Source organism: Eschscholzia californica, unplaced genomic scaffold (genome assembly GCF_041429995.1).
Source record: "Eschscholzia californica isolate CP2 unplaced genomic scaffold, dmEscCali1.0.p SCAF_4, whole genome shotgun sequence".
Lineage (NCBI taxonomy): Eukaryota > Viridiplantae > Streptophyta > Magnoliopsida > Ranunculales > Papaveraceae > Eschscholzia > Eschscholzia californica.
Window position 1 is genome coordinate 56,596,726 of NW_028238461.1, and position 27,371 is coordinate 56,624,096.

Here is a 27,371-nt window from a genome sequence, read left to right on the forward strand (position 1 = left end):
TTATACCAATTCATGAGTCTGGGTGGGACAATGTGGCTCTAATTTTGCAAACAAATCATGATATAATACTTTTTTTTTTTTTTTTTTTGTTGAAGGAATAATATAATACTTACTTAAATAAGATATTCTTTGTGGAGTCGAGAGGCAGTCTAAAGTATAACAAGCTTTGATGTAAAATAAGAAAGAGCGAAAAACATCAACGACATACTAAAATAATATCATGAAACATGAATACAAATTTTTGACTGCTATTTAGTATTGACAATCGGTCTGTAAAAATATCTAATCTAAGAGAATAAAAATCAAACATAACGGTTGGTTTAGGGCTCAGGGGGTGGTAATGACCGTCTTGAATCGAAGCCCAATATTCCCTATCGCAAGTGGTGGTGGGTTGATGTTTGACCTTTTTCTTACCCTTTATTTCCTAGTTGGTTGGAGCCCCAACAGGATAAATGCTCTCCACAATATTTGTTAATTCACAATTATAACATTTGAAATACATCTCTTTACCTCTACACAATATTTGTTAATTCACAATTATAACATTTGAAATACATCTCTTTACCTCTACACAATATTTGTTAATTCACAATTATAACATTTGAGATACATCTCTTTACCTCTATTCTCTTCTCGTCCTAATTTTGTCCGACAAATGTAACCACGCAACTCCTCCTTTCTGTCGTAAACATAAATAAGTGGATCTATATAGTCTTTTGTTGCTATTATCATGTCTGTTCCTGGAATCGATTTAAAAGCGTTATACCATGTGACATCAAAAGGCAATTCATCTGTCTCTTCTATCCACCTACTACTCTTCTTATTCTCGAATTCATCTTCTTTTAAAATCCAAATCTTCATCTTTTTCAGCTCCTCTCCTCGAGTACGACAAGACCTTTTCTCTATTAGTCCTAAACGCCCATCTATTTCCAATAAAGCATCACACTCAATAGTGTTATGATGACGACGTTCATTGATAATACTGTCAGGATATTCTATCACTCTCAACTTCTCTTTTCCAATATCAAATTCTACTATGCTTTCAACTAATTGTTCTTCCCCGAGGCCATCAATATCTGATGAAGGTTTAACCAACCAGTATAAAGAACCATTCGCGTAAGTGGGTTTTCCGTTAAGACGTTTCATGGGTGGGACATTGTCAATCATTCTCCAAGTATTCTCGCCAACTGTCAATAACTCACAGTATGCCACTTCTTCCTCAGACATACCGTAGTGATGTTTTGTCCACATAATCAATACTTTATGTTTTTCGGTAACGGGATCAAATCCAAATCCAAATAAACAAGATCGAAACTCGTCATGTCTCTTTCCCAAGTCTGATCCGGTCCATGTTGTTTCTTCTCTTGTGAAGAGATTGCGGATCTTAAATACATGTCCGGACACTAAACATAATGAAGATACTTCATTCCATAAAGCAATTAGGTTCAAACACTTCTTCCACATTAAGTAATTCCTAATCGGGAGCACAACACTAATAAACAAGCTAAATTTCCATCATCTTCATTCCTATTTCTATGCAAATCGAAATGTATGCTTCGAACCTAAGACCAGCCACTTAAACATAAAGAGCTCGAAATGAATCACCGACATCTTATACTAACAGAAATAGTTATACTGAGTATATGCTATATCTATGACTTGATACATCAAAAAACCCAAATCCTTCTGTCAACATATATCCAAATTACAAAAGAGCAAAGACGATATAAAAATGAAGAGATTTCTTCAAAACTACCGAGAAGAAATCCAAGATACTTCGACTTGAATGAAAATCATCATCGCTGTGCTTTGAGATAACGGAAGGTAAAGCTTGATCGTGTTGTACATACCATAGTAATTATACATGTATTCAGTTGTTTGATTCTATTGGATCCTCAAAAATCGATATTCTTACGGATTCTTCTTGTTACTCTTCCTTTATTATTTCCTAGTTGTTTGGAGTCTGGACAGGATAAATGCTCTCCACAATATGTGTTAATTCACTATATCTCTGCACTCCTAGTTCTGATAGACTAGTATAATTATTCAATTCCTTCTTCTTTCTGTCGTAAACATAAATAAAGAGAGCTCTATTATAGCCTTCTGGTGTTGCCATTATCATGTCGGTTCCTGGAATTGATTCAAAAGAGTCCGACGATATGACATTAAAAGGAAATTCAATCTTCTCTTCAATCCACCTACCACTACTCTTATGATTATTATTCTCATTTTCATTCTCCATGAAAATCCAAAGATTCATCTCTCGCAGCTGCTTCTCTTCTTCTTCAGAGCAATAAGTCCTTTTATCTAATAGTCCTAAATGTCCATCCACTTCCAATAAATCACAAGTGTCATGAAAACGGCAAACGTTGATGACACTGTCAGGGTAATCTATCACTCTGAATTTCTCATTTCCAACATCAAATTCTATTATGCTGCCAGAAATTGATGGAGGTTTCCGTAACCAATATATAGAACCATTATTAGCAACGTAATCGGGTTTTCGGCTAAGACCTTTCATTCGTGGGACATTGTCGATTCTTCTCCAAGAATTCTCACCAACAGGAAACACCTCACAGAATGGCACTTCATCCCCTACCCAAGTAAGTTGAGGGTGATTTGTTGTCCATATAAACAATACTTTATGTTGTTTGGTAATGGTATCGAATCCAAATCCAAAGTAAAGAGATTGATACTTGGGATTTTTCTTTCCAAAGTGTGATTCAGTCCATGTTGTTGTTTCTTCTCTTGTAAAGAGATTGTAGATCTTAAAAGAATGTCCTCGAACAAAACATAATAGACCATAAACAGACCTCACAGTATGATTATTATCAAATTCAGGTGGAAAACTTGTCAGATATTCACTTCTCTTTTCGAAATAATCTAGTGTGTAAAAACTAATAAGATCTATACCTAAACAACTGATGAGAAGTTTCTTATGTGATTTTGATGAGTGTAAAGAGATCAAGTGTTTGTCTTCTCTAATCAGATACAACCAACTCTTACATACACATTTAAAACGCATTAGTGACTTTGCTCCAACTCTACTCAATATTTCTAACATTAATTCATAACACAAATTACTACCTCCAAGAGCAAGAGGGGTGGTGGTGCTGGTGTTGCTTCTGGTGACGGCGGGAGGAAATGGTTGTTGTGGCGGCACCACCATCTTCTCCTCCTCCTCCTCCTCCTCCTTTCCCTCGGTCTCCTCTCTCTCTCTCTCTGTACCTCTCGTCTGAACTTCCGTTTTGGGCGGATGAATAGCCTTTGGGAACAAGCAAGGTTTGAGAAAGAAAACTTGTCCTAGCCTCTATTAAAAAATAAAAACCTAGTATAAAATTACGGGTGCTTATATACAGCCGTTACATGGGCTTCATCCGGTCCTTTACTCGGGTTTATATGAGCGGGTGAGGCTTTCTTGGATGACGCCCAAGCCCAACCATCAGCTAAATGAGGGTGAGCCGTATGCACTACCTGTGTCACGGGTTTCGGACCAACCCATTTGTCTACCAGATTCGGGTGTTCCTAATCGAGCATTTGGATCTCGGGCTTAATTCCCAACAGTCTTAGGCGGGACTCGTGTAACGCACCAAGCTCAGATTTTCACGTCCGTCAAAATAAAAACTTAAAGCATTTCTCCGTAGAACAGTAAGCATAGTCGATATACTCATCAAAAGAGACAAACAACACTGATTATAAAACTCATCAGACACAGTAAATCACCTAAAAGAAACTTTATGAAGTTCGTAAAACTGAAATGAAGTTTCTAAACCATCGACACATGAGTCGAAAGGAAATAAATTAAAATAACTAAGGTTAAGAAAATAGGAGATGCAACTCCAAACCTACACCTATTGAATAAAAATAAACTACTAGGAAACTCCTTCAAGGATTAACTACGAATCAAGCAGGTGACACTTCTGGATTTCCTTGTCTTAAAAAATAATAGGTTGGGTCAAAACCCAACAACTAGATCTCCAAACCTCTAAAACCTTAGTAGACAATTTCAAAGTCTATCAAGACAAAAAAAAACTCCATAACATATTTTGTTCTTATCTCCCTGAGAGGAAATCTTGTATGTATAAGTTACTAGATTATTTCATCAAAAAAAAATTACTAGATTCTTTACTTACAACTTACAAGTGAAGATAGTATAAGGAGATTTTTGTGTGATTTTGATCGGGAACAATATAAAACTATTATGCACACACTTAAAACACATCGGTGACTTGGCCCGTAGTATGTTAAGTATTTCTAACATTACTTCCCGGGCTAATCTTGTTGTGGCGGCAGTACTGTCTACTTTTTTTTTGTTGTTGTATTTAAACTAGTTTCTGTTTTTTTATCTTTTTCATTCCCTCAGTTCTCCAGTTCTTAAAAAATAGGTGAAAAGATCATTTTCGAACCCCAGCAAGTTACTAATTACCAAGTAAATTTCTAATTCACAATTTCAAACATGCTTAAATGTAAAAAAGAATAACAAATAATAAAAGAAAATATGCTTGAATGTAATACTCTTTGTGGGATTAAACTAGAGAGCCATTCTGAACTATAACAAATGTTTGTTGTTCCAATCAAACACCACCATAAGACTTTAACTGGATTGTTATTCCTTATTTCAAGCCTGAGTTTACTTTTGCAGGTGTTGTCGTTGCTGCCCGACCTTCTTCTTACTCTTTCTTTATTCTCTAGTTGGTTGGAGTCCGAACAGGATAAATGGTCTCCACAATATTTGTTAATTCACAATAGTAAGGATACCTGAAATACTTCTTGTTACCTTTATTCCCTCCTAGTTCCGCCAGACTACTGTATTCATTCAACTCCTTTTTCTTCCTGTCGTAAACATAAATAAAGGGACCTCTATAATAGCGGTTTGTTGTTACCATTATCATGTTTGTTCCTGGAATTGATTTAAAAGACTCCGACCATGTGACATCAAAAGGCAATTCAAGTGTCTCTTCTATCCACCTACTACTCTTCTTAGACTCATTTTCATCCTCGTTTAAAATCCACATCTTCATCTTTTTCAGGTTCTCTTTTTCATAATGATGAAATCTTTTCTCTATCAGTCCTAAATGTCCATCGACTTCCAATAAATCATGAAACTCACAACGGCTGCGAAGAAGAGGACCGTTTCTAATAGTACCGGGGTATTTTATCAATCTGAACTTCTCCTTTCCAACATCAAATTCTATTATGCTGCCAGAACGTGATGAAGATGTCACTGACCAGTATAAAGAACCATTCGCATAAGTGGGTTTTCCGTAAAGAGGTTTCATCGGCGGGACACTATCAATTGTTCTCCAAGTATTCTCACCAACGGTAAATACCTCACAAAATGGCACTTGCTCTCGTTCCTCGGAAAGATTAGGGTCATATGTTGTCCACATAATTAATACTTTATGTTTTTCGGTGACATGATCAAATCCAAATCCGGTGACAGGATCAAATCCAAATCCAAATAAAAGAGATTGATACTCATGTTTTTTCTTTCCAAACTCTGATTTGGTCCATGGAGTTTCTTCTCTTGTGAAGAGATTGTAGATTTTGAAAGCATGTTCCCACATGAAACATAACAGACCGTAACCAGAACTCAAAATGTGTTCATTCTCCGACTGAAGTGGAGATCTCGTCATATATACAGTACTCTTTTCTAAAAAATCTAGTGCGAAGAAGCTAGTTCCACGACATTCACATGAGGAACCAATAAGGAGTTTTTTATTTGATTTTGATCGAGAACAATGCAACGAGATAAAATGTTCGTCTTCTTGAATCAGATACACCCAACTCTTACACACACACTTAAAACGCATCAGTGACTTTGCTGGAAGTCTACTCAATATTTCTAACCTTACCTCATCACACGTATAATCTCCAAGCGGAGTTATAACAATAGCGTCATTGGTGGTGCTACTGGTGGCGGCAGGACGCAATGGCTGTTGTGTTTTCGTCTTCTTCTTTCTTGACATCTTCTTCTTTCTCGTCATAGTAGGTAGCCAAACCAGTTTGTGCTTTCTTCTCTCTCTTATGCTTTCTCTTGTTCAGTGGAAGTCTCTCAACACTTCCTTATAGATCATAAGCTATTTAATGGAGAATAGGTATTATATGAAACCCTAATTGACGGACCCTACTCCCTATCCCAAAAATATAGGGCTTAACTGTTTTAGGAGTTTTAATTTAAATTGATTGAGGTATTTTAGTCCGGGATTAAACACCACACCTATCCATTCTTATGCAACAGTCTTACAAGTCTGTTTATCATCAAATAAACTTCAAATATTAAAAACATTGACCCGATTCCATTCTAAATCTTATCGATAGATTGAAATTTCGACGCGGATAATACTTTTCTACTCCGAATAGAGTATAAACTAGTCCATCTCATTTATTCTTTCTAGCTTCTCCTGTATACTTGCTTATTAGTCCTTCAACATCTTTCCAAAATAGACCTTCAACCAAAGTTCCATCCTTGGTGAACCTGCAACATTGATTAAATTAACAACAAACCCACAACTCAAAAACGATAACAGAAAACTAGAGAGAGACAGACAGAAAGAGACCATTGAGTGACACTCTTGGTTAACTGGACTGGTTTCCTAGCAGAAATTGATTTGGGATCTGCACTTGATACCGAAAGCAAGTACTTGTCAGAGAATCTCGGCAGAGTAGAAGATACCACCAATCCTGTGCTACTGAAAGATCCCTGTGCAAATATAAACTAAATTAGCACAACCGAGTGACGACCAACTTCTACGACATAAAAAACCACATACGATACTTTCGGCAATACAACTATTTACTTCATAGTGTGGTAATATCATATTGAATAAGTTGGAAAGAACAAAACTACAGTCCACCAAAAGCCTTCCCACAATCAAAACTAACGCATACCCAAACTATATAATTTTCCACAAAACGACAAGTCTAGAATTCACAACATCTCAACCATCAGCATATTGGGCATAGCACCCGTTGTCGAACTCAGTTTCTGGGAGGGGGGTATAACCTCAAACTCTTTAACACAACGAGCAAAACCTTCATCCTTTCTACGGCATAAACACCATTTATCGATTATTTGAGAATAATGATGTGCACCTAAGGAGGGCCCCTTATAGGCAACTTGCCCACACACTGAATAGATCACAAATGAAGAAAATTGATTCATATTTGGTGACCTATGGCATTAACATACTAATTAGCATCACAATAAGCAATTAAGATCAAACGCTTCTCCCATGTGGGACTATTCTCAGAAAACATAAAGAGCTCGAAATGAATCATTCTACATCTTACAACAACAGAAATAGTTATACTACTATATGCTATATCTAAGACTTGATACATGAAAAAAAAAACCCAAATCCCTCAATCAACATTTGAAAAGTTTATTACTGTAGTAAAAACTCACAGGGAGAGGATAAGTGAAGAAGATAGCATCTTTCTCCTTGAAATGTATGAAAAGCTGTAACAATAGGTTCATAAAGACATACAATGAGATGCATCCGATCAAGAAAGTTTTGTTTTCAGGGAATTTCTTATGATTAGGGGAGTAAAATTGGGCGACGAGAGCGATTATTATGATTAGGGTTCCCATCAACAATCTTATATTGCTCCTTCTCACATCCTCCGAGTATCCTTTGCCCTTCACAATCTGCGTAATAAATTAAATCAACAACACAAAAATGTCAACAATTAACAGAATAATGAGACAGATAGAGAACAGAGAAGGTTATACAATTAAAAAAAAAAACAAGCTGAATTAGAAGATTGAAGAATTTTACATCAGTGACAGAATCATCGAGAATGTTTTTGATTGAATTTGGATCCATCAAGTTTGCTTTTTTAGGGTTTTTGATCCGAGTGTTGGTTTCGTAGTCGTTGGTCTCCATTTCTCCCTTCAATTTTTGGGCGACGACGACGACTTTGGTCTCTCTTTTCTATTCTAGAATCTATGGAGTATTGAAGAACGCTTGGTGGATGGACTTCAGGAACAGCAAGTCCAACCGTTGTGGCCCCGACTTCTTTGGGCTGGGCTTAGTCTCAGGCCCAAAGATAAGCCCTATTAGGGATTTAAGACAGGTAGTTGAGACAGTCTGGTTGCTCGGGTTACATGAGACCCAAGCCCACGCATCAGCTATAAGTGGGCCAGTTATGCACTACCTGTCACGGGTCTCAGACAATTCGTTTGTCTACAAGACCCGGGCATTCCGAATTGAGTTTTGGAATTCCAGACTTAATTCCCAGCAAACTTTTTTGTTTGATGAGAGTCCTTAAACGAGACTTGGGAGGCGATTAGGGGTGGGAATCGGTCCGGACCGGTCGGTACCGAACTCTAACTTCATCGAACCGGTCGATTCGGACATAAACTGATGGTGACCACTATTTACTCGGGCGGACTCGGACGGTCACTCTCAAGAATTCTTTGTCCATTGACCGTCCAAGACCGTTTATTTTACCGGTCCAGTCGGACACTAGACGGTCTCGGTCCGGACTTTCAAATAAATTTACTTAATTCAGAACTTTATTTTTATTACCACAAACAAAATTACTTACAAATGAAGATGTTTAGCCAAGAAATCAAAAGTAAATATAAAAAAGAAAAAACACAGTTGATCATCATTTGACAAGGAATTTTTGGGCTTATAGTCCAAAAAACGGGTCCTAATAGTAGATATAATCCTCTCTAATCTTAGAAAGGGTTTTAAAACCAAAAAAATAATATAAATGGATATCTAGTCCATTTGGTCTCATCTAGAGAGAAAACACAAATCTCTAGAATAAATATTATTTCATAATCCCTAATCTAACCTTTCCATATTTTATAACTGATTTATCTTCGAAATATATGCATATCTTTTTCCATATTTATCTCCCATATTTCTCTCCAATCATGTTTCTATTCAAAGTAAGGATATCTTCATTATTATCTCTCATATTTCTCTCTAATTATGTTTCTATTCAAAGTAAGGATATCTTCATTATTTTCAGTAACGGAAACTCTTTATTTGATCTCTCTAAAACCGATTTAGTTGACAAACCTCCATTAAACTCAGAAAATTTTCTTCTTCTACGTTATATTGCTGTCCAAATTCATCATTTATTAGGTTTAATACTTTCGAAATCTTTATAAACACCATTGTTAATATCTAATATTTCTTCTTATAACTAAAACCCTAATTATTTCGCTCTATTATAAAACGTATCAGATTTATGATACATATCTATAAGATCTGTTTACAAATTCATTAACTTCGAATGTATGATGTTTATTTTCTCTCTCTAAAATTTTCATAACTGTTTAAGATCTTTATGTTTATTCCTTATTCAATGATTCATAACTGTTTAAGATCTTTATGTTTATTCCTTATTCAATGATTCCTTCAAAGTTAGTATGTTATGTTTCCAGTGATAATATCATATTTCTTTAGATCTATGTTTAATCTTCTGTTGTTTATGATATTTCGTGAGATCAGATTATCAATCATCAATCGAATGTTTGATGTTTATTTTCTTTCTCTCTCTTAAAATTTCATTTATGTTTTTGATCTTGATGTTTAATCCTTCAACTCGAGTTTGATATTATTGCAATCAATCATCATAGCAGATATCTTTAGATTTGTAGTTTAAGCTTAATGATACTCTCATTTTTTTTCTTCAGATCTGGTTTTCAATCCGTACGGATTTATGAAACATTTGTTCTTTCGTACGGTTACTCATAACAGAATTTACAGTACATGTACTTTATCGTAAATTACCACAATTTATAGTAAATTATGGGTAATTTATAGAACATTACCCGTGCTTTAACACCAAAACAGTACTCATTTCATTAATAGAAATACTTCGCTTTACTATCAAATCTCGTGTACTTTGCAATAAAGTATATATAATTTACGTATATCTTCATGTTCTTACCATTATGTATATAATTTACGTATAAGTGCACATAAATTGTGTATTATTTATTTACCATTACGTGTACTTTTCACCCAAAACAGTAGCCTTGATAAGTTTACCAAACTACTCAAAACCTTCAAATGTTGTCAAAATTTGACAAACATTATATATAATTTACGAGACTGTACATGTAGTTTATAATACAATATATGATTTTTTTTTCTTTAATGTATGTGTATTTATGTGTGTAGATTTGATATACCAGATGAAATTTCAAAGAGAATCATCAAATCAAAGTGAGTCAACGAAACTAATGGAGAGTACATGGATGGACACCATCTTTGAACCAAAGAAGATTTTGTACTTTTTTTTGTAACAGAATGTAAAGGATGTGTAATGTAAAAAAAATTATGTGTAATGTAAAAGAAATTATGTGTAATTATTGAACAAGACCCACATACATTTGATAAATTATGTTGTATACTTGACAAATGATGGTTACCTCGTCATAAATAATACATAATTTACGTATTTGTCTCATAATTTGTATTCTATGTGTATTTATGTATGAGTAAAAACGAAAACATATGTTGCTTTAATGTTTCCAGAAAAATATACTATTTCCAAAACTGAAAGTTAAGTGAGAGAAAGTGATATATATGTTTTGTATATTAATCCCCAAATCACGCTAAATTGATCCTAGAAAATATACTATTTCCAAATCTGAAAGTTAAGTGAGAGAAAATTGATTTAAATAAAAAAAAATTTACATAGTAAGAGAGAGAAAATTGATTTGGTTTCCAAATCTGTAAAGAGAGAGAAAATTGATTTGGTTTCCAAATCTGTAAAGAGAGAGAAAATTGATTTGGTTACGATTTTTGTTTTGAATTGATTTGGAAATAGATTTGCTTTCCAAAACGGTTAAAAGATAGAGAATAATCAATTTCGGATTTATACTTTAGTTGCTTTAAATCCCCTAAATCACGCCCACATTAGAAACATTCCAAATTCACCCTGGAAAATTAAAAATCCCATGATTTTTGTAGGAGGGACATGGACGGTAGTTCTCTCATAAAGAATGGGTTATTATGTCCATAATGTAAAAGGACTAAATATCTATATTTTGGGAAGATTGGATCATAAACCTTTTTTGAATATTATTTTGGTCTATATACCCACGGACCCTTTGACAAGATATAATTAAGTCATGCGCTAATGTTTGGTCTTCCAGAGGACTATATGACTATAGCCAACGATCATCATATATTCATATGTCTATAACATTCAACGATCAACTTCTAAAAATGAGGACAGTTTAGTCGGTCAACCTATTCGGCCACTCGTACCGGTCGGTTAGCGGTCGGTCCTTCGACATAGAATTCAGACCGCGACCGTCGGTCAAATCTTTCGGGCCGGTCGGACACTGACCGTTATGACCATCGGGTGTCCATGGACACTTTTTATCTCGGTCGAACGGGTCGGATAGCGGTCTTCCGGATCTTTTTCCCACCCCTAGAGGCGATGGTTGTTGTGGTGGAACCACCCCCTTCACCTTTTTTTTTATTTTTTTTGCTGAGGTACAAAATTTAAAAGGAAACTTGTGAATTCTGTCAAATTTTTTAGGATAACAAAATCTCTTCTTCCTCATTTCCTCCACTTCCCCCAAAACAATGTGACGTTCCAGCGAAATAAACCTTCCTTCATTAGAATGGACCTTCTAATAAATCTCAAACACAAATTTAGTGAAAGACTTCAAAATCTAAAATTAGTGAATAAAATATATTTCTACAACATACAAAGACACTAAAACTTTACACGATTATGATTTATATAATAAAGATAAATGAAACGTTATTATCTACACCTCATCATAACTTCAAACCGAAAAATAAACTCGTTTTTGAAAGAGAGAACAAGGATTTGAGGTATTTCTACCTCCAAGAATTTGTTATGTTCACTCCGGTGGAAATATTTTAAAACCTCAAAATTGTTAGGAAAAATAACCTAATTAACTTGTTCAGGAATATGAAGATAAACTATGTGAAAGTAAAAGTAGAGACACCAAGATTATTTAACGTGGCAAAAAACCCCTCCAAACTAGAAGGTAAAAAACCACGGGACCTAGTCCAGAAATCTTCCACTATAATTAAATAATGGGTTACACAATTCTTCAAGATGTGTAGAAACACTCTTGGACAACTCTTCACCAAACCTATGGTGGATAAACTGAACAAAGAAACAAAGAAATAAAAATCTCTTACTCCTTAGGATTTGAACAAATCCTAGATTCCTAAAGGTTGAAGAAGATAACCACAAACTAAATTGCTTCACAAGATTAATAATCTTCTTTTCTTCAAACCAATATTCTGCTCTTTCAATCTCTCTTGAAAGACCCACTTCAGAAATCTCTCTTTCTCTGGCTTCTCTTTGTTCTGGAAGTTGTTGTGTATAATCTCTTCCCTTTCATTCCCTTTTATAATGATAAATAGGGAGGTTTACCAAAAGAAATAGGAATTCCTTTTTAAGCTTGAAAAAATAGAAACTTCTATTTTTTCCCCAAACAAGGAATAAGGGAAATCCTATTCCAACTAGGAGTCCTTTAATTATAAGGAGGGACCCCAACAAACTCCCCCTCCCGACTTATGAAGAGGGACCTACCATCCCCAAACCTGCAACACTGCTACATAGCTCATGTTTGCCTTTGGGTAATGGTTTTGTCATCATATCTGAACCATTGTCGTCAGTATGGATTTTCTCGATCTTCAACACCTTTTCTTCAAGAACATCTTGGATCCACTGGTATCTCACATTTATATGCTTGGACTTTGAATGGAAACTAGAATTCTTACTGAGGTGGATGGCACTTTGACTGTCGCAATGAATAACATAATTATCTTGTTTCATACCAAGTTCTTCTAACAGCCTCTTCACCCATAACATCTCCTTGCAACATTCTGTAATGGCAATATATTCTGCCTCTGTAGTAGATAAAGCTACACACTTTTGTAATTTAGATTGCCATGACACTGCTCCCCCTGAAAATGTAAATAAATAGCCTGATGTGGACCTTTTAGAGTCTACATCTCCTGCCATGTCTGCATCTGTGTAACCGACTAATACTGGCTTATCATTACCAAAACATATACGAGCTTTAGACGTACCTCTAAGATACTTCAGAATCCACTTCACTGCTAACCAATGCTCTTTGCCTGGATTAGCAAGAAATCTGCTTACTACTCCAACTGCAAATGCAATGTCCGGTCTTGTACACACCATTGCATACATCAAGCTTCCTACAGCTGAAGCATAAGGAATTTTCTCCATTTCTTCTTTCTCACATCTAGTTGATGGACACTGATCACGAGTCAACTTGAAGTGACTGGCTAATGGACAGCTCACGGGTTTTGTTTTGTCCATATTGAACCTTTCTAGAACCTTCTCAATGTATCTTTCTTGTGATAGCCAAAGTTTTCCAGCTTTCCTATCACGAGAGATATGCATGCCAAGAATTTGTTTTGCTGGACCCAAGTCTTTCATATCGAAATACTTGTTTAGTTCCTTTTTTAACCTGCTAATTTTATTAGCATCCTGACCAACAATCAACATATCATCAACATAAAGCAGAAGTATAATCAAATCTCCATCAGGAAATTTATGAACGAAAACACAATGATCTGAAGCCGTCCTGTGATACCCTTGATCCTTCATGAATGATTCAAACTTTTTGTACCACTGTCTTGGTGCTTGTTTCAGCCCATATAAACTCTTCTCTAACTTACAAACCAAGTGTTCCTTACCTTTAACTTCAAACCCTGTTGGTTGTTCCATATACACATCTTCCTCCAAGTCACCATGAAGGAAAGCGGTCTTGACATCTAGTTGTTCAATTTCTAGGTTCATACTTGCAGCCAATCCCAATACTAACCGTATAGAGGACATCTTCACCACCGGAGAGAAAATCTCATCAAAATCAATACCCTTCTTCTGCCCAAATCCTTTCACCACTAGGCGTGCCTTATACCGTGGTTGTGAATTTCTTTCTTCGGTTTTGATTTTGAACACCCACTTATTTTTAAGAATTTTCTTATTCTTAGGTTTTTCAACCAACTTAAAAGTGTTGTTTTTATGCAACGATTCAATCTCATCTTCCATAGCTTTCAACCACTCCTTCTTGTGTTCATCATCTATGGCTTCTTCATAACACTGTGGTTCTCCACTATCTGTAACCATCACATACTCGTGTGGAGGATACTTGGTAGATGGTGCTCTATCCCTAGTCGATCTTCTCAATTCAGCTGGTGGTTCATGTTGAACTTCCATTCCTTGCTCAACATCATCACCCATAGGAACATCTTCATGAGCTTCATCTTCATGATTTTGTTCTTCACCTGCATTACCATGCATAACCTTAGAAGAGATATGTGGATCTAGATCAATGAGATCATTACTATGATTCTCATGCTTCTCAACTTTCCCGAAGTCCTTAATAGTTTGATTTTCAAGAAAGATCACATCTCTACTTCTAATAATCTTCTTATCGACTGGATCCCATAACCTGTATCCGAATTTCTCATCTGCATAGCCTAAAAAGATGCATTGCTTGGCTTTATCATCAAGCTTTGCTCTTTGATCTTTAGGTATATGCACAAAAACCCTGCAACCAAACACCCTTAAGTGTTCATAACTGACTTCTTTCCCAGCCCACACTCTCTCAGTTACATCTCCATCTAATGGTGCTGAAGGTGATAAATTGATCAGATAACGTGCAGTACGCATTGCTTCACCCCAGAAACTTTTAGGCAACTTAGCTTCTGAGAGCATACATCTGATCCTCTCCACAATAGTGCGATTCATGCGTTCTGCTACACCATTTTGTTGTGGAGTTTTGGGAACTGTCTGTTCATGTCGAATACCATGGGTTTTGCAATACTCTTCAAACGACCCGATGTATTCTCCTCCATTGTCAGTGCGAATGCACTTCAATGATTTTCCTGTCTCCCGTTCTACCATGTTGTGGAAATTCTTGAAAACTGCAAGTACCTGATCTTTGGTCTTTATGGCATATGCCCAAACTTTCCTGGAAGCATCATCTATAAAAGTAACAAAATACAAAGCACCACCAAGTGTTTTGACCTTTAAAGGTCCACAAACGTCAGAATAAACAAGCTCCAAAACACTGGATTTTCTTTCAGATGCATTCCTTTGAAAAGAAACTCTATGTTGCTTTCTTACTAAACAATGAGAACAAGTGTTTAAATTTATACCTTTTACGTTCGGTAAGTCTTGTCGTTTAGCAAGGATTTGAAGTCCTTTCTCGCTCATGTGCCCGAGTCTTCTATGCCAATGATCAGTGGAAGAATCTTTTTCAACTGCATTCAATTCTCCTTTACACAGTTTTACTTGAGTCCTGTATAAAGTACAACACTTCTTCCCTCTTGCTATCACCATTGACCCTTTTGTGAGCTTCCACTTTCCATCACCAAAGTGACTGTGGTACCCTTCATCATCTAATACTCCGGTAGAGATTAGGTTATATCGAAGATCTGGTATATGTCTCACGTTCTTAAGAATCAATGTACTCCCTGTGCTCGTCTCGATTTTCACTTCTCCAATTCCTACGATTTTTGAGAAACCTAAGTTTCCCATCCTGACTTTGCCAAGGTCACCAGTTCTGTAAGAGTTAAAGAAATCCTTACATGGAATAGCATGATACGAAGCACCTGAGTCAACCAACCATGTTGTTTCTGGTTCTGACTCAGCCATACTTAAGCAAGTGTCTCCACAACCTGAGAGTAAGATAATGTCATCACCTGAGGCAACTGCCGCAACATTATCTTGTTTTTCATCATCCTTTTTATTTTCCTTCTTTGGTTTCCTGCAATCACTCTTGTAATGACCCATTTTTCCACAACCAAAACATCTAACTTCTTTCTTTGGTTTTGATCTCCCCCTTGACTTATCACGGTTATGAGGTTTTCTACTTTTACCTCTCCCCCGTCTTTCTGTAACAAGTGCCTCTGAATGAGACTCGTCTGACGATGATTTCCTTCTTGTTTCTTCATTCAACAAACTACATGTTACGTGATTCATACGCATTATGCCATCAGGAGCAGAATTGCTAAGAGACACCACCAATGTCTCCCAACTATCTGGTAAAGAATTTAGAAGAAGTAAGGCCTGCAACTCATCATCCAAAACTAACTTCATTGCAGAAAGCTGGTTTACTAGACTTTTCATCTCATTCAAGTGTTGAGCAATTGAGGTTCCTTCTTTATATTGTAATTTTCCTAGCTTTCTGAACAAGTAAGCCTTTTTGGCAGCTGTCTTCTAATCATACAATTCTTCTAATTTCCTCCATAGACTATAAGCGGAAGTCTCCGTCGATACATGATGAAAAACACTAGGTTCTACCCATTGTCGAATAAATCCAACGACCTTACGATCTAATACCTTCCAGTCTTCTTCATCTATCTTCATCGGTTTTGTACCGTGATTTTCAATGGGTGCAGCTAGGTCTTTGCAGTATAACAAATCTTCCATTTTTGCTTTCCACATCAAGTAGTTTTCTCCATCTAAACTAATCATGCGATTAGTATTCACTTCCATATTTCTGAACAATAAATCCAACCTTAGCTCTGGTACCACTTGTTAGGAAAAATAGCCTAATTAACTTGTTCAGGAATATGAAGATAAACGATGTGAAAGTAAAAGTAGAGACACCAAGATTATTTAACGTGGCAAAAAACCCCTCCAAACTAGAAGGTAAAAAACCACGGGACCTAGTCCAGAAATCTTCCACTATAATTAAATAATGGGTTACACAATTCTTCAAGATGTGTAGAAACACTCTTGGACAACTCTTCACCAAACCTATGGTGGATAAACTGAACAAAGAAACAAAGAAATAAAAATCTCTTACTCCTTAGGATTTGAACAAATCCTAGATTCCTAAAGGTTGAAGAAGATAACCACAAACTAAATTGCTTCACAAGATTAATAATCTTCTTTTCTTCAAACCAATATTCTGCTCTTTCAATCTCTCTTGAAAGAACCACTTCAGAAATCTCTCTTTCTCTGGCTTCTCTTTGTTCTGGAAGTTGTTGTGTATAATCTCTTCCCTTTCATTCCCTTTTATAATGATAAATAGGGAGGTTTACCAAAAGAAATAAGAATTCCTTTTTAGGCTTGATTCTCCAAACAAGGAATAAGGGAAATCCTATTCCAACTAGGAGTCCTTTAATTATAAGGAGGGACCCCAACAAAAATTCCACCTAAATAGGTAAAATTTTAAATGGACAGGCAAGATTGTAAGTGAAACATTATGTAAAAATTCTTGGGTGCCATTTTGAAGTAAAAGTTCTAGGCCAATAATGTTGAATGTCTAAATTCTTAACAAAAAATCATATCAAGAATTTTGAAGTTTTAATAGAAGTCTCACACCAATAATCATGAGTCAATCTAAACTAGAACTAGCTTTGACATTTCTTAAAAACAAAAAAGATTGAAAAACATCAGCGACAGACTAACATATAAAGAGAATCAAACATAAATATGGAAACCAAAGTGGTGGTTACTATTGCATGTGGTGTCTTGTTGATGTCCGACCTTGTACGTTTTACTCTTTCTTTATTCCCTAGTCACTTGGAGCCCGAAGAGGATAAATGTTCTCCACAATATTTGTTAATTCACAATTGTACCAGGAAAACATCTCACTTCCTAATTCTTCCAGACTAGTATGCTCATTCAACTTTTTCTTCTTCCTGTCGTAAGCATAAATAATGCAATCTTTTATTGCTATTATCGTGTCTGTTCCTGGAATTGATTTAAAAGGCTTCCACGGTCTGTCATTAGAGGGCAATTCAATCGTCTCTTCTATCCACGTACTACAACTCTTCTTATTCTCAATCTCATCCTCGTGTAAAATCCACATCTTCATCTTTTTCTGTTTCTTTTTTTTTTTCATCAGAATGACGAGAACTTTTCTCCACTAGTCCTAAATGTCCATCCACTTCCAATAAACCATCATACTCATAAGTGTTACGACTAAGACGATCATTGATAATACTACGAGGGTATTCTATCACTCTCAACTTTTCCTTTCCAACATCAAATTCTATTATGCTTTCAACCGATTCTTCATCCCGAAGGTTATCATAACATAATGAAGGCGTAATCAACCAGTATAAAGAACCATTCGCATAAGTGGGCTTTCCGTAAAGACCTTTCATGGGTGGGACATTGTCAATTGTTCTCCAAGTATTCTCACCAACGGTGAGTACCTCACAAAATGGCACTTCCTTCCGTTTCCATGCAAGATCAGGGTGATGTGTTGTCCATATAATCAATACTTTATGTTTTTTTAGTAATACGATCAAATCCAAATCCAAATAAAGAAGATCGATACTTGCTTTTTCTCTTTCTAGAGTCTGATTCCATCCATGGAGTTTCCTCGCTAGTGAAGAGATTGTAGATTTTAAAAGAATGTCCAGACATGATACATAACAGTCCATAAGCAGATGTCAGAATATGTTTATTCTGAAATCCAGGTGGAGAACTAGTCACAAATTCACTACTCTTTTCGAAGAAATTTAGTGTGTAGAGACTAGTTCCTTCACCACCTACAGAAGAACTGATGAGGAGTTTTTTCTTTGATTTTGATCGAGAAAATTGTAAAGAGATAAAGTTTTTGTCTTCTTCGATCAAATACAACCAACTCTTAAGTACACATTTAAAACGCATTAGTGACTTTGCTGGAAGTCTGCTAAGTATTTCTAACATTAATTCATCACTCATATTACCTCCAAGAACAAGAGGAGTTGTTGAAACAACGGCGTCATTGGTGGTGGTGGTGCTGCTGGCGGCGAAGGCAGGATGTTGCAGCGGCAACACCATCTTATTCTTCTTTGTTGTCATCCTTTCTGGGTGCATGGCTAAACTAGTTTGTTCAGTTACCAAGTAAGTTTATAAACTCTTATATTAGCTAGTCTTTCACGGTTGTTGGTTCTATAGGAATCAACGCTTTATATTAGTTTAAAATCTTAGATTAGCCTATTGGAGATTCCGAATTACCCTAATTGAATGACCGACTACTACTACCTATTAGTGAAACCCTAATTGAATGGCCTATCACAGAAATTAGGGATTGACGACCTACTACTACCTATCCCAAAAATATAGGGCTGAACTGTTTGGTTTTAGGAGTTTTTATAAAGGATATGGAATGGGCCATGGGGTCTAACTTTTAAGTAGGGGTGAAACACGAGACTACTCAAATACAAAAAGATCCACGAAAACCGAACGAAACACCCAGAAAAAAAAAAATTTGATCCACTATAGTCAATCTTATTTTTTTCTATTGATTGGTTTTTACGTCTATTTCGGCCTTTTTTTTTTACGTAAACCCGTGGGCCCAAGCGGACCAAGCCCAAGCGGACCAAATAAAATGCTGTATATATATATATATTTTCATACAATATTACGGAGTAATAGATAATTAAGTCGTTCCAACTAAACCTTTTATTTTTGAATAATCAATCTAATTAGACATTTTTTTTAATAAAATTTATTGTTCTTCTTATTTTTGTTTTGATTCACTATTTACGGAAGGAAATTCATTTGATCTCTTGCGCACATTATTAGCCTCAAAATAGTCTTTTGATTCTTAATATTTGGTTAATGTAATAGGTGGTCCGGACCAGCCTTCTGGGCTGCTAGTGATATTGTCCGCTTTAGCACACAAGAGCCTCACGATTTTAAAAAGCCTCACTAGGGAAGGGTGCTTAACCTCTTAAGAGGAACACTAAACTCCATCTCACCACTAATGTTGGATTGCTTTACAACAACTTCAAATATTAAACGCATTAACTCTATTCAATTCTAATCTTTAATCAAAACAAAATTTCGAGGCCGCTATTACTTTTCTAGTAAGAATAGACTATAAACCAATTCACCTCATTTGTTCTTTCTTCCTTCTCCTGTATACTTGTTTACTAGTCCGACATCTTTCCAAAACAAACCTTCAACCAAAGTCCTATCCTTGGTGAACCTGCAACATTGATTAAATTAACAACAAATGCCGCAACTCAAAAACAAGAACAAAAAACTAGACATCGTTGAAAATGATAAATGTTCTTGCTAGTTATTGAATTTTGGCTATCTTTTACGGTGAAGCAAATAACAAATCATAAGTTAAAATAATCAGATTTTTCGAATTAGAAAGAGAATGACATGCTAGATTTTACATAGCACTTGATTTTGAGTACAAACAGAATGCACAAACACAATTACAACAACTCCATTCAAATGTAATTTAAAAGAAAAAAAAAACTTCAGCCTAGAACATACAAAATGGCTCTTGTTCTTGAAGAGGTAGCAACTCCTCTTGTCGATGGATGACTGCTCAGACAAAAGAAAGACTGATCGAGGCAAAAGATCCACAGGAGGCTTATTCATCATCATCATTCTGCGGCTGCCGCAACTTCATCTGCTTCATCCATAGTCAATCAGAGCCAAAAAGAGAGCAAGAAAGAAATCTTTAAGAATGAGATATTCAGTAGTTCCATATGAAATATGCAATGTCACGAAATTTCAGTGATCCGGAAGATTGAATTTTTTGTTGAAATGGTTTGTGCAAGATACCCAAACCAACGACACATCTTAGGGTGTGTGATACTCTGATACAATTTGAAGTGTTTAACCATGACTCTTCCACAAAGTCAAGCAGGACGGTCATCGGGAAAAGAAAGTATTTGGCTAGAACATACAACGAAAGGATTTGAGTGCATCTAAGCTGTAACTTGGCAAATAATATAGCATTATATGGATGAAATAAGCATTATATGGATGAAATAACAAACTACAATGCAAGAATTTCCGACATTTTATTGTGTGCTCATACCTTTATAAGATTCATATGAACAAATATCGTTCTAACGAGCATCTCTAGTAGATAAAGTAGAAATGCACATCTTGTTATGTTTTTAGGCAAGTTATTAAACATTATGAGTATAAGCGAACGGGTGAACTTCTATACATCTTTCTAGAGCTTGGCTTATTAGAACACGGATCCTGTAAGTCGTTCAATCAAACACTAAAATTCATGATGTAATAATTTCAGTCGAATATAAAGCACCTAGAATGAAAAGATAACATCTATGATAGAGACTTAAACAAAACAAATAAGCAATGAGAGATAGAGAAAGATTAATGGACTAACCTCCTTCAACTTCTTCTTCGTCTTCTTCACCTTCTTCTACATCATCTTCATCTTCATAGTCATCATCTTCTTCGATTTCGCCATCATAATCAATCCCATACATTTTATTCAAATAATCAACAGTGGGTTGTGTAAGAACAAGTTTATCAGAATTCAAGATATCAAACAAATTCAAAGTCCTAGGAGTAAGCATTTTCAAAGTTCCTATATTTCGACTAGATAACCTAACATTATCAGTAACTTCAGGCAATAAAAACATAGATTTCTCTTTAGGATCAATACCCCATCTTTTTAGAGCTGCAATAAAATCTTTAGTTTTAGGTTTATCAAATTTATCACTAAAATCTTCAACAACAATAGCATTAACAGTAGCACTAGCTAATGCAGTTGAAATAGCCAATCTTTTTTCTTTCCTATTGATTTTGATACTCCAATCTCTAGGTTTAGGACCAAAAACAACACCACCACCAGGTCTAAGAGGAGTTCTTGTTGAACCACGTCTTGCTCGACCAGTTTTCTTTTGTGGGTAGGGTTTTCTACCACCACCACGAACTTCACCTCTGGTGAGGGTTGAAGCTGTACCTCTTCTCTTGTTCTGTTGGTCAGTGATGATACCTCTATGAACAACGGATCTTGCTGTTTCAGGTGGAGCTGATTTTAAGTCAAGAGAAGTTTCTCCTATTTTCTCACCATCAAATGAAAGGATTGGGATAGCTTCTGCTCGGATTTTAGTTCTAGTAGAAATGTTGTTGGGTTTTGATTGGGTGTTGAGAGAAGGGAATTTCGCAGCAGATAGAGGGGAGAGAAATTTAGGGTTTTGGGTAGGAGTGGAGATGAAGAGAGAGGAAGAGAAGAAGGAGAAGGTAGAAGAAGAAGTGGTGGTGGAAAACGCCATGACTAGAAGTCGACGAGGTGGGGGAGAGGAAGGAAAGGAGAGGTTTAAAACTCAACAATGTTATCTTCTACACTATCCGTTTGTTAAGATAGAAAAAAGGACTCTTTTTAGAATTAAAGGAGTGGGTACTGGTTGTGGGGATTTCACCCAATAGGTCCCATCCATTGGGTTTTGAGGGTCCAGACTCATAGGGAAAAATGAGATGATTTATGAAGTAATGTTGGAAACAATTTCAAGGCAGTGGCAAGACAGAGTGTGGTGTTTCTCTTAACAACCTTGAAGCTACATCCCTAGCAATTCAGGAGGTTGGGCCTCATCATCCTATAACTAGTGCAGGAAAACTTCGCCTGAGCATGGTGTGATCGAAAATGAAGTTGATTTGTGGTAGACTTTTGAATGAATGAAAATGATATGTTTTCCTTAAAAAGGAATTAAGGTTGAAAAAATTTCTTAAGCTACATTGTTGTTTGTTTTAATGTTTCCGAAATTTGGTAATATGTATCTTAACAAAGTGTTGGAATAAAAATCAAATTCATCAAATGTCATTTTTTGAAGTACCTTGATGTCATTCAACGGGATTAGTCAAGGATTTCAACGCTTTAAGGTCTTCAAATACATCAATATTGAGATTGCTCTTACATTTTCCATTGGGGTTGTGCATTATATTTGTGGTATTTTACCGCATAACATATGTCTTTAACAAATAACAAGCAAAAAAGAACATAAGTTTTTTTTTTAATCGACAAATGCAATGGTGTACATTACAAGGAATATGCCAACAAGAAAATGAACCCTTACAATCCCTTCTTGAAGGGAAACAAATACAGCAATATTGCAAGCAAATCACAAGAAAGTTGGGTATTTCACCAAGTAATTAACAACAAATCTTCCTTAAAAGACACTTTATAGAAGCTCTATACAACTAAGCATTGGACTTGAGAATACCATAAATGACAGAAGAAATCTCATGGTCAGGCAAAACCAGAGCAATCAACATAAAAATGAAAATCGGTTTCGATTTATTCAACTTTTATGTAAGATCTACAACACAGGGAAGCATTTTGAAGTGAATGATGAACCCAGTTTTCTTTTTAATCTGCCACAATTTCATACAAGAATGGGCATTTGAATCTCAAACCTACATTTCAGCCAAGCAATGGCTTATTATAAACTGACAACAAAACAGAGTTATATGCGTGTAATGATAAAACCTTAAATCATGGGGGTTTCATCGCCTTATTTGTAACACCAGCTTTCCCTGTCATCAACAAGCGAACCCCCTTGACAAGTTCTTCCTTGACCATAAACAGGACAGCAGCAGCAAGCACACTCTGCACGATTTTTGTGCTCATTCCCTTGTAGAAGCAATATATCCCTTCATATCGGATCATTTTCATGATCGCATCCAGGGTACCTGTGTCAGAGAATGTTCCCAATCACGACATTAAAAATAGACACTTCAAAGTGATGCGTACAATCGGTGGAGGAAGATGTCAGTTTTATAGTTTATTAAAACCCCGACCTTTGTACTGATGTTTTTTGTCTCCCCCAGTCACTTGCTTTGCTTGAAGCCTCGACTGCCAAAGCAGTAGAAGAAAGAGTAAAGAATGTTAAACTGAAGAACGTGTAAAAGTTTAAAGGCTTAAGCAACTGTAATCTTCTGCAAACTTAAAAACACAAGCCATTCAAAGTTCACTTCTTCATTAAGTTAAACTCATATGCAGCTAACGTGTCAAAATCCAACTCAAATTGAATGATAACGTGTTTTCAGATTCACTAAATATACCAATTGACCAATATCAATTGCCGTGATACCATGCTTCTCCACATTAACAGTTTACCTTTACAACAAGAAGGGGATATGTCACCACAGTTGCTCCTAGTTTAGCCACAGCTCCAAGAAGGAAAACCTAGCCACATAGTAACAACACAAGGCACTGAAATCAGAGCTACTAATTGAATTCCAAAGGGGGTATAATTGCCCAAAACACAACGTGAACCTACCTCCAAAGCAGTTACACCATTGTTTCCTTTCTTAGTTTTGGTGCGTCTTTCTTTTAGCTTCTTTAGCAAGGTCTCATAAAGCATGAACTGTATGGAAGGATTACTAACCTGTTCACAAGAATAACGGATATTCACATCTCTGGAAATTTTTAAACCTAGATGAGTATTTCTCTTAGAATAAATAAAAGATGTTACTTTTTGCTGACCATGACAAGTGTAGGGATGACACCTCTCCAGAATCCCAAGACTCCAGCTTCACCATAGACTTCTTGGACCTGTAAAGAGTAAAAATCTTGTTTTGATGAGGTTAGTCCCATGCTCTTAGAACTCAAACAATACTGAGTTGAGTTCCAACTTAATTCAGTATCACTGAAGCATAGCTCAAAAGGATAAATGTGCCTTGAGTGATCAGTAACTTAGTCCAGTATCAACAAAACTCAGTAAATCATCACAACTCGTTGCTGACTTTATCTGGACCTGATCAACCTAGGTCTTATTTGGATCAACAAGTAAGAACCTGATTCAAGCAACAACGGGACAGAGCTTTTTGTCACGTCTAGGTTATTGAAGTCTACTACGTGATTGACCAATATGACTGGTCTCCCTTTATGCTCAGTACTCTGACTTCGCTGTGATAGGTGAAGGGACAGGATGATAATGTTAAAAATTTCATCTGGACATACCGCATGACTAGTTCCAAATGGTGGAGGCTCAATTGCGGGAATCTGAACTGCTTCATCTGATGGAACCTGTAGAGTAGGATCAGACTTGGATACACTTGATGCTTTTTTGTGTGTCTGCAACATAGACCATGGAACCCAGAGTCAGAATAAGTATTGGGATTAGCTCAGTTCGGGAAAATAATTCTTAAATGTTAAATCGATTTGTTAACATGGACATTATCTGTTAAACTTTTTAATTTGGTGGATAAGCTAAACCAGTTTCATTACAATTTATTTTCAGCATAGGAACACCGAGAATAAGACAAATTTCATATCGTATACCATTGGCACCCAGAGTCGTTATTAACCATTGTTCCAAAACTGCGAAGTAACTACTTAGCTTTTCATATACAAAGTTCAGCTGGGTCCAGGCACTAAATACAACACTGGGTTCAGACTCGGACAGAAGTCTTAAGAGCATAAAATAGGACAACAAACAAAACTTTATCAGTACCATACCTGCATACGGGTGACAACTACCCATATAGGGTTAGTTAACAGCACGTTCACACACCTGCAAAAAGAAGCTAGTAAGTGTGAGAGTAGTCCCACATGGGAGAAGGGTGATATAGCAACCAAGAACATGATGTCTAGATCCTCTCCACTCATTGTCAGTTGGTTTTGAGTTGGATGACAACAAACTTAACACTAAGGCAAAATATAGTGCCTCCTTCGTAACAATTTGTAGTAATTTATCCTTAATAAGCATTTTCGGAAAAGAAAAAAAAATTACCCTTATGAAGCGTTTCTAAATTCTAAGCTGACCATCTATTATTTCGAGAGAAGCTATATTCTTACGCTTCACAAGCTTCAAGATGGAAGAAGGAACAAACGAAATGTAACCTAATTAATCTGAGAAATAAGATAATTATGTATGTTGTTGGCTTAATCAGGTATTTGGAAGTAGAAAAACTGACCCTGAAATTGCTGCGACGGTGAGAGAAGAGAGCATCCCAACTGATCCATCACCGTGCCCTTTCCTGAATCGAGCAAGTGCAGAAGCTTCGGCTCTGTTCCTAAATATTTGATAGAAATAGTAATAAACACCCTGTAAATAAAAAGAAAGATGAATGAGGAAAATCCAAATGTTGAAAGGGAGTGAGTGAGCTATTTTGTTCTTCTTTTTGAAAACCAAGTTGTAATTATTTTCCTGTAAGTTGGAAATACTGAAGTAGAAGATTATGGTAATGTTAAATCGAGCCCTAAAAGGAAAGACAATTATGGATGAAGAAAAGAATACTAGTATGAAAGTTGTGATGGGCACCTGAGAAGCGGCAGTTCCGACTAAAGAAGGAGTCAATCCACCATATAAACGTCCCCAACCTTCATTCTTCACCACCTGTTGTCGAAATCCAATACATACCACACAGAGAGTATACGTAAGAAATCTCTTAAAAAAAAAACCTTACTAAAATCAAGACCACAATAAAACTACTGAAATCATCATCAACCTGACACATTTGTTCAATGGTTCCAAGATCAGTTTTCTTCTTATTATTCGTTGTTGTATCTCGTTCTGTTTGTTGACGAGTATTAACCTAGAAAATTGAACAGGGAAAACAATAAGAGATCAAACAAAAAATAAAGGGTAACGACGTTAAGAATAAAACCCTAGAAGAAATGAAGAAGAAGATATATATTATACAGTTTGAAGAGGATAAGTGATGAGTTGAGCGATGATTCCTCCTCCAGCACCTGATAATCCATTGATCAAAGCGTCCGACATCTTTTCTCTTCTTCCAACCCCCAATTTTATAAAAATTAAAACAGATAGAAAAAAGGTAGGTGTTGGATTTTGGTTCCGAATAGGAACCGGTGATTAAGAAAGAAATCCAACAATAACAACAACAACTGAAGAAGAAAAAGAAGAAATTTACTTGGAAAAATTAGAAGAAGAATAAGAAAGGTGGGAAAAGGGGGAAATGAAGAAGAAGAAGAAGTTTGTTTTGGTCTAAAAAAGTAATTCGGGTTTGGATTGTTGTTGCATATAATAATGAATGTGGGTTGATTTGGATGTCTTTCCTTGTCACTCCAAAAAATGCCTTGGAGTTTTGCTCACTTCAAGAAACGAAAGTGACCTTTTATGGAACAAGAACAAGTTTTGATTCCAATTACCCCCAACCATTTTATCCTTCTGATTGTTCACACCCACAACGCCCTTCTTACCTTTCCAACCAAAGAAAAAAAAACAAACTTCGTTACGATATTGGTCTTGCTCAATTGGTAGTGTATCGCGTCGTTAGAAATTCTTCACTATTATTCTTTCCCTAAGTCGTTAAGAGTCATCAACAAACTGTCATTATAGGTTACTTTATATCTTTCTTTTCAAATAATTTATCTCATTTCTTCTTTCTTTTTTCTTATTCAAATTTGTTTCTCTCTCTCTCTCATCTCTTTATCTTTCTGACTAGAACCACGAGGTTTCAGATAGAGTGAGGGAAAACCGACTGAGAGAGGGTAAGAGAAGAAAAATTGCTGTGGTTGTGATAGGAAGTAAATGTCTGAATCCCAGGTTGAAGAATAATTTTTGTTGGACAAGAAGAAAAAAATGACAAGAAAAAAAAAATTCCCATTCAAAATAGAAGGGTACAGTCGTAACTATCCGACACTTCACTTCCGGGCTCACTAGTAGAGTAGC

General features: G+C 36.0%; 5 protein-coding genes across 6 annotated transcripts; all 5 read right to left on the bottom strand.

The window, feature by feature from the left end:
• Window positions 1-187: 187 nt before the first annotated feature.
• On the bottom strand, window positions 188-3,309 carry LOC147546634 (putative F-box protein At5g62660). Of its 2 annotated transcripts, none has more exons than XM_086638231.1 (2): window positions 621-3,309; window positions 188-510 (listed from the first exon to the last, which is right to left on the bottom strand). In XM_086638231.1, exon 1 carries the CDS (start codon window positions 3,167-3,169, stop codon window positions 1,949-1,951), a length of 1,221 nt encoding a protein of 406 aa, XP_086494357.1. In that variant the 5' UTR covers window positions 3,170-3,309; the 3' UTR covers window positions 188-510; window positions 621-1,948. The 2 variants fall into 2 exon arrangements, with proteins under 2 accessions (XP_086494357.1, XP_086494356.1); XM_086638230.1 differs by having other exon boundaries at window positions 188-565.
• A 1,379-nt stretch (window positions 3,310-4,688) lies between these two features.
• Window positions 4,689-5,987, bottom strand: LOC147546635 (putative F-box protein At1g32420). The gene has a single exon (XM_086635924.1). It carries the CDS (start codon window positions 5,985-5,987, stop codon window positions 4,689-4,691), a length of 1,299 nt encoding a protein of 432 aa, XP_086492050.1.
• A 220-nt stretch (window positions 5,988-6,207) lies between these two features.
• LOC147546636 (signal peptidase complex subunit 2-like) lies at window positions 6,208-8,016 on the bottom strand. The gene is made up of 4 exons (XM_086638232.1): window positions 7,782-8,016; window positions 7,409-7,651; window positions 6,561-6,703; window positions 6,208-6,478 (listed from the first exon to the last, which is right to left on the bottom strand). The coding sequence occupies exons 1-4, from the start codon at window positions 7,887-7,889 to the stop codon at window positions 6,382-6,384; spliced, it is 591 nt and encodes a 196-aa protein (XP_086494358.1). The 5' UTR covers window positions 7,890-8,016; the 3' UTR covers window positions 6,208-6,381.
• A 12,069-nt stretch (window positions 8,017-20,085) lies between these two features.
• On the bottom strand, window positions 20,086-22,307 carry RPL4 (ribosomal protein L4). Its single transcript, XM_086638234.1, has 2 exons — window positions 21,113-22,307; window positions 20,086-20,380 (listed from the first exon to the last, which is right to left on the bottom strand). The coding sequence occupies exons 1-2, from the start codon at window positions 22,005-22,007 to the stop codon at window positions 20,355-20,357; spliced, it is 921 nt and encodes a 306-aa protein (XP_086494360.1). The 5' UTR covers window positions 22,008-22,307; the 3' UTR covers window positions 20,086-20,354.
• Window positions 22,308-23,005: 698 nt separating this feature from the next.
• Window positions 23,006-26,909, bottom strand: PXN (Mitochondrial substrate carrier family protein). Its single transcript, XM_086638233.1, has 11 exons — window positions 26,379-26,909; window positions 26,185-26,271; window positions 25,998-26,072; window positions 25,651-25,781; window positions 25,193-25,247; window positions 24,695-24,808; window positions 24,218-24,286; window positions 24,012-24,119; window positions 23,849-23,917; window positions 23,530-23,584; window positions 23,006-23,421 (listed from the first exon to the last, which is right to left on the bottom strand). Exons 1-11 carry the CDS (start codon window positions 26,457-26,459, stop codon window positions 23,225-23,227), a joined length of 1,041 nt encoding a protein of 346 aa, XP_086494359.1. The 5' UTR covers window positions 26,460-26,909; the 3' UTR covers window positions 23,006-23,224.
• Window positions 26,910-27,371: the final 462 nt, after the last annotated feature.